This window comes from Theropithecus gelada, chromosome 7b (genome assembly GCF_003255815.1).
Source record: "Theropithecus gelada isolate Dixy chromosome 7b, Tgel_1.0, whole genome shotgun sequence".
Taxonomy (NCBI): domain Eukaryota; kingdom Metazoa; phylum Chordata; class Mammalia; order Primates; family Cercopithecidae; genus Theropithecus; species Theropithecus gelada.
Window position 1 is genome coordinate 5544140 of NC_037675.1, and position 17643 is coordinate 5561782.

Genomic DNA, 17643 nt, shown 5'->3' on the forward strand with positions numbered 1-17643 from the left:
ATTCCCTCAGGTTAATATTCTGTACATTCTTTCTAGGTCTCAGATCTCTGGGGTTATGCTGTTTTGCATGATTTATACCATGGTCTTGAGGGAACTGAACCACCGAAGGTCCCCTCCTCCTGCATTCCCCCTTTGATTCTAGCAGCAGAAAGCAACATTGCTAACCAGGGCAGTTAACAGGCCAAATCCTGTTCTTTTGGGAATAGGATTTGGAAGGGGAAGGGGAAGGGGAATCCTAGAGTCTGAAGGCTGATTATAACTACAGTCAGTACTGTGTCCCACCGAATGTACAGAACATGGGGATAAACCCGCTGTGGGGAACCAGCTCTAAACAGGCCTATCACTCATGCTGCTCAGAACACCTTCCTGTTCAGATTCTTAGACTACAGAAGAGCAGTATGTTGCGGCAAGCCCACAACTATCACCATCTTCAAGAGGACCAAGGAATTTTAGTAGGATTTTGAGGGGGCTTCTGTTCACATGCACACAAGTTCTAATGTGGAGTTTCTCTGGAAAGGGCACACATGACACTGTAGGCACGAAGTCACCTATCCCACACTTTGCACTCTCCAGAGCTCCTCTAGAATCAAGCTGCCTGGCAACCCTGATGAATTCAGAGAGTCTCCCACAAGAAAGGGTCCTAGACTTTCAATAAACATTACCTCTGGAGTCTTTGCTCTGAGAAGGTGTTTTCCCCTGGAACAGCAGTGGAGACTGGGTCAGAGCTTGAAGGGCACTGGCAGAGAGGCAGCTCTGTACGGCACAGCTGGGAGGTGGGGTGGAGCCTAAAAAGAACCCACATGGTAAGAGCAGCATCCCCAGACCCCCAACCCGGAAGACCAGGCCTCCCAAGAAGCAACTCCCAAGTGCCTCCTTGTCAAGCACTCTGACCAAAAGAAACCATGAGGTAAGTGGGTTTCAAAAACAAACTCACCGGAAACAAACACCTCATCGTCTCCCGTGGAGGGGAGCTGCCATGCGCTCCAACTTGGAGACCTCTCTTTACTCTTATTAACTTCTGAATCTTCTCTCAGGTCACAGATCCTTTTGGCTCCACAGTCAGCTTCTTCCTTGGCCAACAGGACTCTCTTCCTGGAACTCAACCCAAACTGTCCCCAGGAGGAGGCTTCCTCAGCCTTAGGCATGCCGTTCCTGGGAGGTGACTGGTCTGGGAGCTGGCACACTCCCTCGAGCTCGAAATCCTCCAAGATGGGCGTCTTGTGGATGCTGAGTTCGAGGCTGTGGTCCTTGCCCTCTGACTCCAGCAGCGACAGGCTCCCAGGAAGGTCTGCACTGACCTCACCCCTCCCAGAAGAGGCGCCAGCGCCACAGCCCACCGCCCTCTTCCTCCTGGGCCAGTCTTTAATTATGTCTGGAGTTGTCTTCCCACTGTGCTTGGGGGATGGTGTCCAAGGAACCCCTTCTGTCTGAAATGGAGAGGGGGTACTAGAAGGGCCGTGGGTGGGGGTGCAGGCCTGGCAGATGTAGGTTTGTCCCCCGCTCTTGCCAGGCGTGCTGTGGGAGAGGCGAGGGCAGGGGGGTGACACATAGGTGGGTTCAGGTTTGCTTAAGGACCTGCTGGCCCTGGGCATGCTGAGGGCAGGGAGGAAGCTCTCCTCTCCCAGAGAGCTCTCCTCCTTGCTGAGGGGCTCAGCCTCTAACGAAGAGCTGGGGTCTATCTTTTTAATTCGAAGTTTGGGAAGACCAGAAGCTTGCATCTCCAGCTCAACCTCATAGGTCTGTGGGCTGGCAGAGTCTGTGGAATGCCAAGCTGATGCCGACAGGTTGTCTAGTTGTGCTGAAGCCTGGCACTGTCTCCCGTCTGTGGTACAGTGCATGTCACAGGAAGGCATCAGAGGAGAGCCGGGCCCACAGGAAGGAGGAGATGGGGGAATCCCAGGGTGAGACAGAGAAGACTTCTCCTCAGCATCCGCTGTCCTTAGCCCCTCACCCTCTTCCACTGATGAGACATTACTTTTCAAGTTACCAATGCCACGGTGTTCGGCTTCACTGAGGAGAGTGAGATGCTCTGTGTCACTTGTAATGAGCAAAGGAGAGGATGCATGCCAGTCACTCCTGAGACCAGGGCCTGGGTAGCTCTGTCTTTCAGGAGGAGACTGAGAGAGGCTCAGGACCTTCTGGTCACCTCTAGAGTCTGTGGGGGCAGCTGGACTGTCAGCTGTGCCAACCCCAGGAGTAGCGGAGGCATCAGGCTGACACCCCAGGATGCTCCTTCTGGGATCAGAGGTCTTTCTACACCGTTTCCCAACTTTAGAAGGAGGCGGAGGAGGGACAGTGTCCAATGTAGCTGCCTGTGAGAGTTTAGGGGGAGTTGAGGGAACAGGGCAGGAGAGAGATGCAGTTACACTGGGTGACATCTGGGGCTCTTTCCAATCCAGTTCTTCTGGTGAAGGAGACTCTATTTTAGATTTCCTAAATGGACTCTTCTTGGAAACATCACATAAAGGAGAGGTAAATAGTTTCTTTAGCGTAGCAGGTGGGGAAGAAGTCACAGTTGAATTCCCTAGTCTTTTTGGGGTTTTGATAGCTTTATCCTGTAGTTTCTGGGCTGGTTCCTCCGCCTGAGCAGCTCTGAGGACATGGGGCTGTTGGTGTGTTTGATTCTGAGGCGTGCCCATGAAGGCTGCTGCTCTCGGAGGTGTTCTGAGAGGGTCTCTGATGGGAGTCAGACACTCTCTCCTGGGCTGGGCAGTCGATGAAGTTGGTGGGGCTGGACAGGAGGGGCTTTCTGGACTGGAACTCATTGAATGTGGCCAAGTACAATTTGGCAAAAACCCAGGCGGCTGAGTACCCTGCCTCTTAGTTGTTCTTGGTGTCTTCGTTTCAAGAGAGGTACCTTCTCCTGCCTGGGTGCATCGTTTTTGAGGAGTAATTTTTGAATCCAATAGTGAGTCATGGCCGGGTGAGGAGGAGTCTTTTAAGTACTCCTTAAAAGTTGCCTGCTTTGTAGGGGTCATTTTTGCAGGGGACTTCTGCAGCCTTTCTGGAGTATACAGTGGAGTTTGTGGTGTATGAGAGAACCTTCTTGGTGTAGTTTTAGAAAAGCTCAGAGATTTCTGGTGACACTTCTTGGGAGTCTGAAAAGAGAAATGCTTATTTCAGTCCTTGAATATTATAACTCATGATCTCTGAAGTGTTTTAGTAATCTCTAAGACCAAACGGGAGATTTATAGTCAGCCAAAGGAATGGTCTAAAGATAGAAATCTCAAACAGTGACCTGTTTCCCTCTCCAAAACATGACTCAGATTTTACTTGTCCACTTTTTCTAGGACCAAACACTATCCAAGTTTAGTTTGTCCTAAGAAAAATTTTAATAATCTACATATTGCTAAACCATGCTTTTTGCCTCTAATGGAATCATTCTACCACTGCAGCTACTCTCTAGCTCTTCCTTCTTTTCGGATGAGGCAGCTATTTCTGATCTTTGCCTAAAGCAGCCTCTAGAAGCCACCTCATCTGATACTCACCCTCATTCAACATGTGCTTACTGATCACCTGCTATGTGCCAGGCACTGTGTGTTGGGGGCATGGAATACACAGAATATATAAGGTGCAGCAGCAAAGATAATGTCTCAGAAAAGACACTCCCCAGTAAAAAATTTCCCTGCCTTCTTGCAAAAATATGTAGTGAAAAGCTCCAACAGGTAAGGAGATCAATGCTTATCTTTCCTACAACCTTTCTTCATCCTGTCAGGAGACTCCCAATCTAGTTGGCATTTCCTGTTCAGTGGGGCATACACAGGTGAAAATACAATGTGACTGGCGCAGTGACAGGGACATGCAAGGGGCATCATAGAGCACAAAGAAGGGCTGCCTAACCTGGCCTGGATCAGATCTTCAAGCATGTGTGTCAGCAGGGGAAGGCAAACACAGGAGAAGTGGGTGGGGTGGTGGGGGCCTTTAGGCATAGAAAACAATACCAGCGAAGGCCTGGAAGTAAAAAGCAGCGGCTGTGTGGGCTGGCACCCAGCCTGATGTTGCTGGGAAGGTGGAGCGGGGAGGGGTGAGGCCAGAGGGAACAGACCACGGAAGACCCTGTCTGCCTGGCGGAGGAGACTGATCTTGGTTGTGTAGATCTGTGGCTTTCAAACCCTTCTCCAGAGCTCTATGTCTTTCCCAACCTCCAAGCAATTTATTGAGTTTCCAAACAAAGGTGATTATTTTTGAACCCAAGAGTTCCATTTAGGAAAACTTAAAACCTTGCTTTAGCGGACAGGGAGTCTATAGAGCTTTAGGCAAAGCGAACATTTTAAGCAAACTGAGAGGAAAGTTTCAGAAAGATCACTCTGACCTCTGGGTGGAGGATTTCCCTTTGAGAGGGAAAAGCCTGTTGAAGTGTTCCAGGAAGACCTGAATTAGGGTAGGAATTGCAGGCAGGGAGAAGAGGGGGTGGGTACAAGAGTCAGTTTCTAGGCTGGGCGTGGTGGCTCATGCCTGTAATCCCAGCACTTTGGGAGGCCGAGGTGGGTGGATCACTTGAGGTCAGGAGTTCAAGACCAGCCTGGCCAACATGGTGAAACCCCGTCTCTACTAAAAGTACAAAAATTAGCTGGGCGTTGTGGTGGGCGCCTGTAATCCCAGCTACTTAGGAGGCTGAGGCAGGAGAATCGCTTGAACTGGGAGGCAGAGGTTGCAGTGAGCCGAGATCATGCCACTGCATTCCAGCCCGTGCAAAAGAGACTCTATCTCAAAAAAAAAAAAAAAAAAAAAAAAAAGGAGTCAGTTTGTAAATAAAATGGGCAGGACTCGACTGATTGGCTATGCCTGGGGAGAGGGAAAAGGATGACTCCAGGTTTCTAATGTTGGTGACTGGATGGGGTGGGCAATCAAACGGAAAGATGAGTGTCACACACTCCAGAAAGATATCTGTGTAGTATATAATATAAATAGTAGACGAAGCCAAGAGAATAGATGAGATCCTCTCTATCTCCTCCTCCACCGTCCCCACCGTGGCTTCAGTCAAACCTGCTGCTTGAAGTTCCCACATATCTAATAATTATTCATGTGGCTCCACCCAATCACCTCCAATCTGTAGCATTATCTAGAGATCACCCGCTTTCTTTTCCCTAATGGATTCTGAATTCCTTGGCCATGTCTCTGTGTTCCAGGAGATTATATTATTTCAAACGTTACAGAAACATACCTGGTAAGCTGCAGGTACCTCCGAATCCAAAGTATTTCTTGAACGCTTTTTCATTCGAGCTGAACCCTTTTCTGAGGGGCTGATCATCTCAGACATTGCCCCAAAAAGAAGACTCTTGGGAGACCGAATACTTTGGACTGGAGAATTTTCTCTTTGGTCTGCAAGTCAAAAACAGCAACATTTAATTCTTTCTCAATTCCTGTTCTTCCAATACTATTAAAACAGCCAGCTAGACGCGGTGGCTCATGCCTGTAATCCCAGCACTTTGGGAGGCTGAGGCAGGTGGATGGCCTGAGGTCTGGTCTGGAGTTCAAGACCAGCCTGGCCAACATAGCGAAACCCATGTCTACTAAAAATACAAAAAATTAGCCGGGCATGGTGGCAGGGGCCTGTAATCCCAGCTACTCAGGAGGCTGAGGCAGGAGAACTGCTTGAACCCAGGAGGTGGAGGTTGCAGTGAGATGAGATTGCGCCATTGCACTCCAGCCTAGGCAACAAGAGCGAAACTCCATCTCAAAAACAAACAAACAAGGCCAGGTGCGGTGGCTCACGCCTGTAATCCCAGCACTTTGGGAGGCTAAGGCAGGCAGATCACTAGGTCAGGAGATTGAGACCATCCTGGATAACACAGTGAAACCCTGTCTCTACTAAAAATACAAAAAAATTAGCTGGGAGTGGTGATGGGCACCTGTAGTCCCAGCTACTCAGGAGGCTGAGGCAGGTGAATGGCATGAACCTCGGAGGCAGAGCTTGAAGTGAGCCAAGATCGCGCCACTGCACTTCAGCCTGGGTGACAGAGTGAGACTCCATCTCAACAAACAAACAAAACATAAGAAAAACTCAGTCAGTTCATAAAAGAAAGAAGGCAACAATTTTTGAGAGCAACTCAGGGGAAAATCCCACCTAATTATGTCAGCAACTGCAATAACTGCTGCCTTTTTGAATTTTAGTAAGACTACACATTAACCCCAGTTCCTATGTTAGAAAATGTAGACAACTGAAATAATTTAATATGTAAATATAAAAATATATATCTTGTTGGCCGAGGCAAATGGATAACTTGACCCCAGCAGTTCAAGACCAGCCTGGGCAACATGGTAAAACCCAGTCTTTACTAAAAACACAAAAAATTAGCTGGGCGTGGTGGTGCACAGCTGTAGTCCCAGCTCCCTGGGAGGCTAAGGTGGGAGGATCACCTGAGCCTGGGCGGTTGAGGCTACAGTGAGCTGTGTTCGTGCCACTGCACTCCAGCCTGGGTGACAGAGTGAGACCTTGTCTCAAAAAAAGATAAAATAAGAAACACAAATCTATTAGCAAGCTAACCATGGATAGAAGAATGAAGAACATAAACAGAGATATCACCTTTCACTTAAGATACTGATGTGTAGGATCTGTCCATATGGGAAATTATCGGTAGGTTCTTTTTGAATAAACGAACTACCTATAACGATAGCATGGATGACCAGCTATAGGAGTCCAAGGGATGACTGATTACAAAGGTCATGGACTGCTCATCTAGTCATCACCCTGAACCTCAACTAGACATACCTATTCTACTTCTCCAACGTCAAGAAAGAAAATGCCAAATTTCACGCTTCTTTTCCCAAAAACACTTCCCACCAAGTCAGCACGGACTTGTGAAGGCAGAGGGGCCTGTATGTTACCTGACTTATCTTGCTGGAAAGAGTGGACTCTTTGCACACTTCGAGACTTCGGCTGAGATACAGAATAGAAGGAGGCAGAATGTGTCCTGCTAAATGACAACTGCTTGATTCGAGGACTTCGTCTCAAACTTATTTCTGTAAAATCAGAACCACAGTAAGTAACCAAAGAGAACTACAAGCTTGACATTTTCTCATGTTGTCCAAAAACGGGCAAAATTTACATAGTACCACATATAAGATGGAAATTCAACAAGCTATTAGCTTTAAGAGACATGTGAAGTGTCTCTTAAAAAACTAAGAGGGGTTTGATACACGGTCCCAACAAGGTATTAAAAAAACACTGACCCACTAGACTATCACCTTCAGAAGTCTTATTTACTTCCACCTTAAGAATGGTGTAGCCACCCTGACCAACATGGTGAAACCCTGTCTCTACTAAAAATACAAAAATTAACCAGGTATGGTGGTGGGCACCTGTAACCCCGGCTACTTGGGAGGCTGTGGCAGGAGAATCACTTGAACCTGGGAGGTGGAGGTTGCAGTGAGCAGAGATCATGCCACTGCACTCCAGCCTGGGCGACAGAGCAAGAGTCCGTCTCATCAAAAAAAAAAAAAAAAAAAAAAAAAAGAATGGTGTAGGGCGAAAACAAGTATTTATGTTAGGTTTCATATGTATATGTTACATGCATTTGTATAGAAATAATAGCAGTAAGAGTATATGCTAAAATGTTAGAGTATTTCTGAGTTGTGGAATTACCAAGTGATTTAAAATTTTTGGCTTCTCTATATTTCCTGATTTTTCCACAATAAATGTGAATTACTTGAGCAACTTAGAAGTTAGTTTTTTTAAAACCCCTCCTTCATCAGGTATATTTTTATTATTTTATTTTTTAGAGACATAGTCTTGCTCTGTTGCTAGGCTGGAATGCAGAGGCACGATCATAGCTCACTGCAGCCTTGAACTCCTGGGCTCAAGAGATCCTCTCACCTCAGTCTCCCAAGGAGCTGGGACCACAGGAGTATGCCAACACGCCCAGCTGATTTTTAAAAAATTTTTTATAGAGACAGCATCTTGCTGTGTTGCCTAAGATGGTCTCAAACTCCTGGCCAGTGATCCTCCCCACTTGGCTTCCCAAAGTGCTGGGATTACAGGCACGAACCATCACACCTGCTGCTCACCCTCATTCAACATGTGCTTACTGATCACCTGCTATGTGCCAGGTACTGTGTGTTGGGAGCATGGAATACACAGATATATAAGGTACAGCAGCAAAGATAATGTCTCAGAAAAGACACTCCCCAGTAAAGAATTTCCCTGCCTTCTTGCAAAAATATGTAGTGAAAAGCTCCAAAAAAGCTATATATACTTTTAAAATAAGTCACCAGGCACAGTGGCTCAAGCCCGAAATCCCAGCACTTTGGGAGGCCGAGGCGGGCGGATCACGAGGTCAGGAGATCGAGACCATGGTGAAACCCCATATCTACTAAAAATACAAAAAATTAGCCAGGTGCAGTGGCGGGGGCCTGTAGTCCCAGCTACTCTGGAGGTTGAGGCAGGAGAATGGCATGAACCTGGGAGGCGAAGCTTGCAGCAAGCCGAGATCGCGCCACTGCACTCCAGCCTGGGCGACAGAGCGAGACTCCGTCTCAAAAAAAAATAATAATAATAAAAAATAAAATAAAGTAAGTCATAGTACTTTGTATAACACAGTTTAGCCCTCATCCTGAATTTCATATCTATTGTGTAAAAAAATATTTCTTTTCCAGGAATTCTCTCACTACCTTCTATGTAAAAGAACATTCATTTATAAATATTTACTGAGCTGCATTGTGGACTCAGAGCCGTCACAATTTCTGTAAAATATCTTAGGATATGCCAAGTAACAATACATGCAAAAAGGTTTTCATAGAAGCTGGGTAGATTGCATTAAAAACAAAAAGAGATAACACTTACCATCTCCTTTTTCAGGGGACTCTTCAACAACACCAATATCAGGACCAGGATCAGAGGACCTCGAGGAACCACATGCACAAGGATTATTCCCTACCACTTGTAATTAACACTTATTAAGGAGAGAGGCAGCTTCTCACTTAACAAGATCACAAAGATCAAGGGGTCTGATAACACCAGTGCTGGAAAAGGGCTCTCATACGTGATTATTGCCAAGCAGGAGGCTGGCCACAGTGTCTCACGCCTGTAATCCCAGCACCTTGGGAGGCTCAGATGGGCAGATCACTTGAGGTCAGGAGTTCGAGACCAGCCTGCCCAACATGGTGAAACCCCATCTCTACATACGAAAATTAGCTGGGCGTGGTGGTGTGCACCTGTAGTCCCAGGTACTTGGGAGGCTGAGGCAGAAGAATCACTTGAACGGGCAGATCACTTGAGGTCAGGAGTTCGAGACCACACTGGCCAACATGGTGAAACCCCATCTCTACAGACAAAAATTAGCTGGGCATGGTGGCGTGCACCTGTAGTCTCAGCTACTTGGGAGGCTGAGGCAGAAGAATCGCTTGAACCTGGGAGGCAGAGGTTGCAGTGAGCCAGGATTGTGCCACTGAACTCCAGCCTGGTGACAGAGCAAGACTCAGTCTCAAAAAAAAAAAAAAAAAAAGAAAAAAAAAAGAAAATCAGCTGGGTGCGGTGGCTCACACCTGTAGTTCCAGCTACTCTGGAGGCTGAGGTAGGTGAATCGCTTGAACCCGGGAGGCAGAGGTTGCAGTGAGCTGGGATTGTGCCATTGCACTCCAGCCTGAGTGACAGAGCGAGACTCTGACTCAAAAAGAGTGAGATGGTTAGAATGTGGCTTTGTTTTGCTTATGTTTTTTTTTGGAAAGCAATTTTACAACATCAGAACTATAAACCCCATTAATGTATTAAAAACTTATACTAAACTATCAGACTATCACAGTAATGAGCACCAACATTCAAGTTTCTGTTTAAGAGCCTTAATTTCTGCCAATGTGTCAAGGACTTTATAAAAAATTTAATTAAAAATATATATGCCTCTGACCCACCAATTTCACTTTTTGCAATTTAACCTATAAACTTCACAAGTGTGTAAAATCCATATACAAATAATGTCAAGATGGGTTCCTGACAAAATGAAGTAGGTGTGCTTCTATTATCCTTGAAATCAAGCTAAAAACCCATGACATTATCTATACAATGAGCAGAAGACAATTCTGAAAGGCAGAGAGAAGAAGGCAGCCTGGCTGGGGACTTTGGGACTGAGGAGGGCAGTGAACTCCCTGGGTTTTCTGTTTGCTGCCTACACCCCTAGACTGGGTGCCAGAGAAGCTGACAACTCAGGTATACCAGGAGCAGACTACAGATGCCCCAAGGAAGGAGAGCTCTCAAGCCAAAGAACTAGGAAAGGGTCAGCCAAGCAAGACAGAAAACTTTGAGACAATAATTGCCCTACTCCAACCAATCGCTGCAGAAAAAACTGCAGCCCCACCTACACCTCTGTCAGCAAAGGCCGATTTGGGATCCCAGACTTCCACCTTCCCCATGTTCACAGATGAATGGATTTAAAAACCGTGGAGTATCTATTCCATGAAATACTTCTCAGCAATAAAACAGGATGAACTATTGCATGCAGCAACATGGATAAATCTCAAAATAATTGAGGCCAGACAAGTGTACATTTTATATGGTTCTCCTGCTCCCATGGAGAGCTTATAGACTGCTCTTTGGTTTTAAGCAGCATAGTTAAGATTTAAATCATGAAGGTCAAGAGAAGCCAAGTAGTGGCCCACAAGGTCGCTTTGAGGTGGTGTGGGTGTATGAAGAAGCCTGGATGGGGATGTCACTCACCTGCCCTTGATTTGTCTATGCAACAGCCTTTTGGAGATCTGCTTATGCACTGGAGTCTCGGCCACACTCTTAGTCAGCAGTTTGTGATAACCTAAAATGTAAAAACAGCTTAAATCATAAATTTCATTTAACCTCATCAAGAAGCAGCAGTAAGGCCAAGGGAGCAGTTTGAACTTCTGTATGGCTTATTACCTAGCTGGAGAGGATCTTAATGGTCTTTGGGCTAAGTTCTGTGGTTACAGGACTCAACATGATAGAAGTTTGTCAGCACTATTAGAGATTAAAAAATGACATAAGGGCTGGGCGTGGTGGCTCATGCCTGTAATCCCAGCACTTTGGGAGGCCGAGGCAGGTGGATCATGAGGTCAGGAGATCGAGATCATCCTGGCTAACACGGTGAAACCCCATCTCTACTAAAAATACAAAAATATTAGCCGGACGTGGTGGCAGGCACCTGTAGTCCCAGCTGCTAGGGAGGCTGAGCAGGAGAATGGCGTGAACCCAGGAGGTGGAACTTGCAGTGAGCCGAGATCACGCCACTGCACTCCAGCCTGGATGATAGAGCTGGACTCCATCTCCAAAAAAAAAGACATAAGACAATCTAAATATAGGCTGGGCACAATGGCTCATGCCTGTAACCTCAGCACTTTGGGAGGCTAACAAGGGCGGATCACTTGAGGTCAGGAGTTCAAGACCAGCCTGGCCAACATGGTGAAAGCCTGTCTCTACTAAACATACAAAAATTAACTAGGCGAGGTGGCATGTGCCTATAAGCCCAGTTACTTGGGAGGTTGAGGCAGGAGAATCACTTGAATCCAGGAGGCAGAGGTTGTAGTGTGCCAAGATCATGCCACTGCACTCCAGCCTGGGCGACAGAGGGAGACTCCATCTCAAAAAAAAAAAAGGACAATATAAGTATAAAATTTTATCTCATAAGCAATTCTGAAAAAATGAAAACTGCTCACTTGTTAAGACTAACACCTAATTGGTGGTTCTAGTATTTATGATTAAATGAAATATGTGAAAATGCTGATATGCCACATAAATGTTAATTATTAAGATAAACCTAGGTGGCACAAAATTTCTCAGCAGAGTAGGCAGCCAAGCTACTTATGAGAGGACTGATTTTAAAGTGAGCTTAAAATGACTTGTAAAGAAGAGTGATGCCAGTAAGAATGGTGAGGTAAGGACCTCTGAACACTCTCCTCCATAAAGGAACAGAGATCACTGGGAAAAATGGTCAAAAATCAACTTTTCCAGAACTCTGAACATTAACTAAAGGTTTGCAACAATCTAGGGTGTATTTGTTCAAGAAAAATCGTTGAATCTCAGGAAGCTTTAACTTGCCTTAGTCCCCACCCCTTCCCCCTAGCTTTAAAAATCAACTGCCCATAATCACAGTGAAAACCAACAGCCCAGCAGCCTCTGGACAGGGCAGAATGGGGCTGGAGCTCCTCCAAAATTCCATTCTCAGATAACTGTCATCCATTAACCTGTCAGGCAGTTCCCTGTAGAATCCTACTCGAATCGAGGCTTGTCTTGATTTGACCTGAATCAGAACAGGTCAACCACCTTTTTCCCTGACAGCATTTACTGAAAACAATCAGCAGCAACTGTTAAATGTCACAGCTGCCTGGGGTGGTGGTAACATTTGGTGCAATAACAAGCTGGCCAAAAGTTTAACTGGGAAAATTGGGGAATGAGACATCACAGGGGACTTTGTAAACCTCTGACGACATTCTTAGGCATCCAAAAGTCCACACACATGTGTAGCACTGTGCATGTGCCAAGGATAGACTTGAGAAGCCTGTAAGCTGCCACCTATGGCTAACCTTGAGGCTCTGGCAAAACAGAAAGTGAAGTGGAATTCTAAACTGCCTGGCTGAGTGTTGAAGGCATGACCCAACACACAAAGAGCCCCTCAGCAGGGGCTGTGAAACTTATGGGTTCCAGGCATTTAAGGAAATCTCTGTCCAATCATTAGCTGACCACTAAGACAACTGAGCAGAGGCTTTAGTGGCCATACATGACAAATAATACAAAATTTAAACAAATAGTTCAGAAAAGTCACTAAGCAAAAACAACAACAAATCCTGGCAGGGGTGGGGTGGGTCTGATTGTTAGAGCTGCCTCATTATATTGTTTAAAATATCCATGCTGGGTGCAGTGGCTCATGCCTGTAATCCCAGAACTTTGGGAGGCTGAGGCAGGCGGATTGCTTGAGTTCAGGAGTTCAAGACAAGCCTGGCCAACGTGGTGAAACCTACATCTTTACAAAAAAATACAAAAATTAGCCAAGAGTGGTGGTGTATGCCTTAGTCCAGCTAGCTACTTGGAAGGCCAAGGGGGTGGGAGGATTGCTTAAGCCAGGAAGCCAGGGAGGTTGAGGCTACAGTGAGCTGAGATTATACCACTGCACTCCAGCCTGAGTGACAGAGCAAGACTCCATCTCAAAAAATAAATAAATAAAATAAAATAAAATAATATAAAACAAATCCAGTTGTCAACAAAATTATGAGTCATGCAAAGAAACAAAACACAAAAGTATGGCCCATTCACAGGGAAAAAAAAAAAATCAGCAATAGAATCTGTCCCTGAGAAAAGTCCAGACATTGAACTTATTAGAACAAGACTTTAAATCAGCTGTTTTAAATATGTTCAAATAACTAAAGAAAATCATATCTAAAGATCTAAAACATGAGTCCAATGACTTGCCAAACAGAACATCAACAGACGGAAATCGTTTAAAAAAAAAAAAAAAAAGCAAATAGAAATTCTAGAGTTAAAAAGTATAACAAAAATGAAAAGTAGATTTGAGGTGGCAGAAGAAAGAGTCAACAAATTTGAAGACAGGTTAATTGAGATAATCCAGTCTAAGGAAAATAAAGACAAAAGAATGAAGAAAAATGAACAGAGCTTCAGACACTTGTGACATCATCAAGCGCAACAACACACACATACCAGAAGTCCAGAAGGAAAGGATAGAAAGGAAGAGGTAGAAAGAATATTTGAATAAATATTCGCTAAAAATGACCCAAATCTGATGAAAGACACTACACATCTAAGAAACTCAATACAAGTAGAATAAAGTGAAAGAGACCCAAACCCAGACAAATCATAATCAAACTATCAAAAGTGAAAAAGAGAAGATCTTGAAAGGAGTCAGAGAGCAGCTATTCATTGTGTATAGATCCTTGATGAGATTAGCAGCTGCTTTCTCGCCAGAAACAAAGGACAAAAGGCAGTGTGATGACATACTCAAAGTACTGAGAAAAAAAAAAGACTGTCAACCAGGAATTCTATACCCAATAAAAGTATTCTTCAAAAATGAAGAAGAAATCAGCACATTCTCAGATTGAAACAACATAAAACAGAATTTGTCATTAGCAGACCTACCCTATAAATAATACTAAAAGGAGTCCTATGGGCTGAAAGGAAAGGGCACTAGGGTAACTCAAATCCACATAAAGAGTTAAACAGCACTGGTAAAGGTAACTATACAAGAAAAACATTATAAAAGTGTTTTTTATTTGTAACTGTTCCCACCTGTTATTTAAAAGACAGAGTAATGATTATAAATCAGTGTTGATGGGCATACAATGTATAGATGTAATTTGCATGACAATATAGAACTAAGAAGGGATAGTCAGAACTACACAATAGCAAAGTTTTTATAAACTATCAAAGTTAAATTGGTATCAATGAGAACTAGGCTGTTATAAGTTAATATCATAATTGTAATCTCCAGGGGGAGTGAGGTTGATGGAGAAGAAAGCTCTAGGAGTCAGTCCCTCAACCAAAATAACTAGTAAACTAGAAAAAAAGATCAGAATTCACTATTTTGGAACCTCTGAACTTGATTGAATACTTTTTAATAACCTGGGAAGTGCTTGATGATGGGAGAGGCTGCTGATCTTTAGGAAGGGAATGATGTGCATGTGCGTGAACTCAGCCCTGCTGTAGCTATTGGGATAGCAGCCCACATTCCAGGAGCAGCTGGTTGGTGCTAGGGCAGACAGTGAGGACCTGGTCCTCCAAAAATTGGGGGTTACATGCTTTGGTCAATCAGGCAGATTCCTGTAGGAGCAGTGCACACACTGCCTTGGTTTTAGCTGTCTTAGGCTACAGTGGGTTTCTCCCAATTATCAGAAGATTAAGGGACAGACACACCTTCCCCCCACTCCTTTCTTAAATCAGACATTTAAGGAAATCCTTCTTAGGTCATTGGCTGACCACAGAGATAAAAGACAGAAACTTCAGTGACCACACGTAACAAGGTATACATACTTTACACAAATAGTTTGGAAAAGGCACAAATGAATAGCTGAAGTCCTTAATAAGCAAAGAATAGGAATCCCTGAGGGGTGACAGAATCTGACCTCCACGCAGTTACCACATTATAATATCCCTAATAACTAGTCCTCAACAAAAAATTACAGAGTATACAAAGAAGCAGGAAAGTATGGCCTATTTACCAGAAAAGAGAATTTGGCAGAAACCGTCACTAAGGAAGCCAAGACATTGGAATTACTAATCAAGGATGTTAAATCAACCTCTCTAAATACACACAACGAGCTCACTTAAACCATATATTAAGAAACTAATGGAAATCAGGAAAATAATGTATGAACAAAATGAGAATATCAATAAAGCAATAGAAATGATAAAAAAGAATCCAGTAGAAGTTCTGGAGCTGAAATGAAAAAATTAACTAGATGGGTCAACCACAGATTTGAGCTGGCAGAAGAATCAGTGAACTTGAAGATAAGGTAATTGAAATTATCCAGCCTAAGCAGAAAGAAAAAACAATTTAAAAAAAAGAACAAAGTCTGAGGGACCTGTAGGACACTGTCAAGTGTACCAACACATACATCATGCGAGTCCAACGAGGAAATGAGACCAAAAGCAGCAGAAAATTTTTTGAAGAAATAATGGTTAAAAGCTTCCAAAATCTGATGAAAGACATGAACATATACATCCAAGAAGTTCCATGAACTCCAAGCAGAATAAACTCAAAGAGATTTACACTGAGACACATTGTAGTTGAAGTGTTGAAACCCAAGGACAAAGAGAGAATCTGGAAAGCAGCAATAGAGAAGCAGCTTAATAAGATTAATAGTTGATTTCTCATGAGAAATTTGGGAGACCAGAAGGCAGTGGATGTCACATTTGAAGTTCTGAAGGGGAAAAAAAAAAACTGCCAACCAAAAATTCTATGTCCTTCAGGAATAAAGTCGAAAGTAAGACATTTCCAAACAGATAAAAGCTGAGGGAGTTCATAATCAGTAGACTTACCCTATAAGAAAAACTAAAATGAAAGGTACTAGACAATAACTCAAAGCCACAAGAAGAAATAAAAAGCAATGGTAAAGGTAACTACATAGATAAATATAAAAGCCAGCATTATGGTAATTTTGGGTTTTTTTTTTTAATCCTATTTAATTTAAGTCTGTATTAACAGGTACACAATGTATAAAGATGCAGTCTACAACAATATAAAGAAGGAGAGACAGAAATATATAGTAGCAGAGTGTATATTATTGAAAAGAGGTTGGCTTTATTCATAAAGCCAGGTTCATTTAAGCTTAAGATGCTAATTGTGATCTCCAAGGTAACCACTGAGAAAACAACTTAAAAATATACAGAAAAAGAAAGAAAGGAATTAAACTAGTACACTACAAAAAATCAGCTAAATACAAAAAACAGGAATTGAGGAATTGAGAAACAAAAAGGCATAAAACATAGAAAATGACAGTTGTTCCTTATTAGTAATTACATTCATAGAAGTGGATTAAGCACTGCAATTGAAAAGCAGAGATAGGCGGAATGGATTAAAAAAACATGATCCAACTCTATGAGGTCTATAAGATATTTAATTTAGATACAAAGACACTAAGGTTGAAAGTAAAAGGACAATGAAAGATATCCTATCCAAAAGAGCTGGTGAGTGGGGAGCTGTATTATTGTCAGACAAAACAGACTGTAAGCTAAGAAAGGTTACAAAAGACAAACTACATTACCTACTGGTAAGAAGTTTCATTGATCAAGAAGACATAATAATTATTAACATATATACCTAAGAACAGAGTCTCAAAATACAAGAAGCAGAAATTGACAGAACTGAAGGGAGAAATAAACAATTCAACAGTAATAGCTGGAGACTTTAATATGCCACTTTGAATAATGAATAAACAATAAAACAGAAGCTCAACAAGGAAACAGAAGACTTGAATAATACCATAAATCAACTAGACCAAACACACATCTACAGAATCTTTCATATTCTTCTCAAGCACACATTAAACATTCTCTAGAGTAGACCAAATGTTAAGCCATAAAATAAGTCTCAAGTTTCAAAAGACTGAAATCATACAAAGTATGTTTTACAACAATAGAATGAAACTAGAATAGAGAAGAGAATTTAGGAAATACATGTATGTGGAAATTAATGCACTCCGAAATAACCAATGGATCAAAGAAGAAATCACAAGGGAAATTCGAAAATATCTTGAGATGATGAAAACAAAAACAAATCATATCAAAATTTATAGGATATGCCTAAAGCAGTGCTTTATTAAAAAAGATCTCAAATCAATAGCTTAAACTTCACCTTAAAAAAGTAGAAAAATAGGCCGGGCGCGGTGGCTCAAGCCTGTAATCCCAGCACTTTGGGAGGCCGAGACGGGCGGATCACGAGGTCAGAAGATCGAGACCATCGTGGCTAACACGGTGAGACCCCGTCTCTACTAAAAAATACAAAAAACTAGCCGGGCGAGGTGGCGGGCGCCTGTAGTCCCAGCTACTCGGGAGGCTGAGGCAGGAGAATGGCATAAACCCGGGAGGCGGAGCTTGCAGTGAGCTGAGATCCGGCCACTGCACTCCAGCCTGGGCCACAGAGCGAGACTCTGTCTCAAAAAAAAAAAAAAAAAAAAAAGTAGAAAAATAGCAAACAAAAACCAAAGCCAATAGAGGGGGAAAAAAATGAAACTGAGATT

General features: G+C 43.5%; 1 protein-coding gene across 1 annotated transcript in view; it reads right to left on the reverse strand.

The window, feature by feature from the left end:
• TICRR (TOPBP1 interacting checkpoint and replication regulator) overlaps nt 1–17643 on the reverse strand; it is a 54496-nt gene that overhangs the window by 1273 nt on the left and 35580 nt on the right. The window contains exons 16-21 of the mRNA XM_025392812.1: nt 10649–10739; nt 8783–8841; nt 6829–6963; nt 5165–5322; nt 935–3098; nt 663–785 (exon numbers count right to left, since the gene is read on the reverse strand). Of these exons, the coding sequence (XP_025248597.1) occupies nt 663–785; nt 935–3098; nt 5165–5322; nt 6829–6963; nt 8783–8841; nt 10649–10739 (2730 nt within the window). The remainder of the gene's footprint in view (nt 1–662; nt 786–934; nt 3099–5164; nt 5323–6828; nt 6964–8782; nt 8842–10648; nt 10740–17643) is intronic.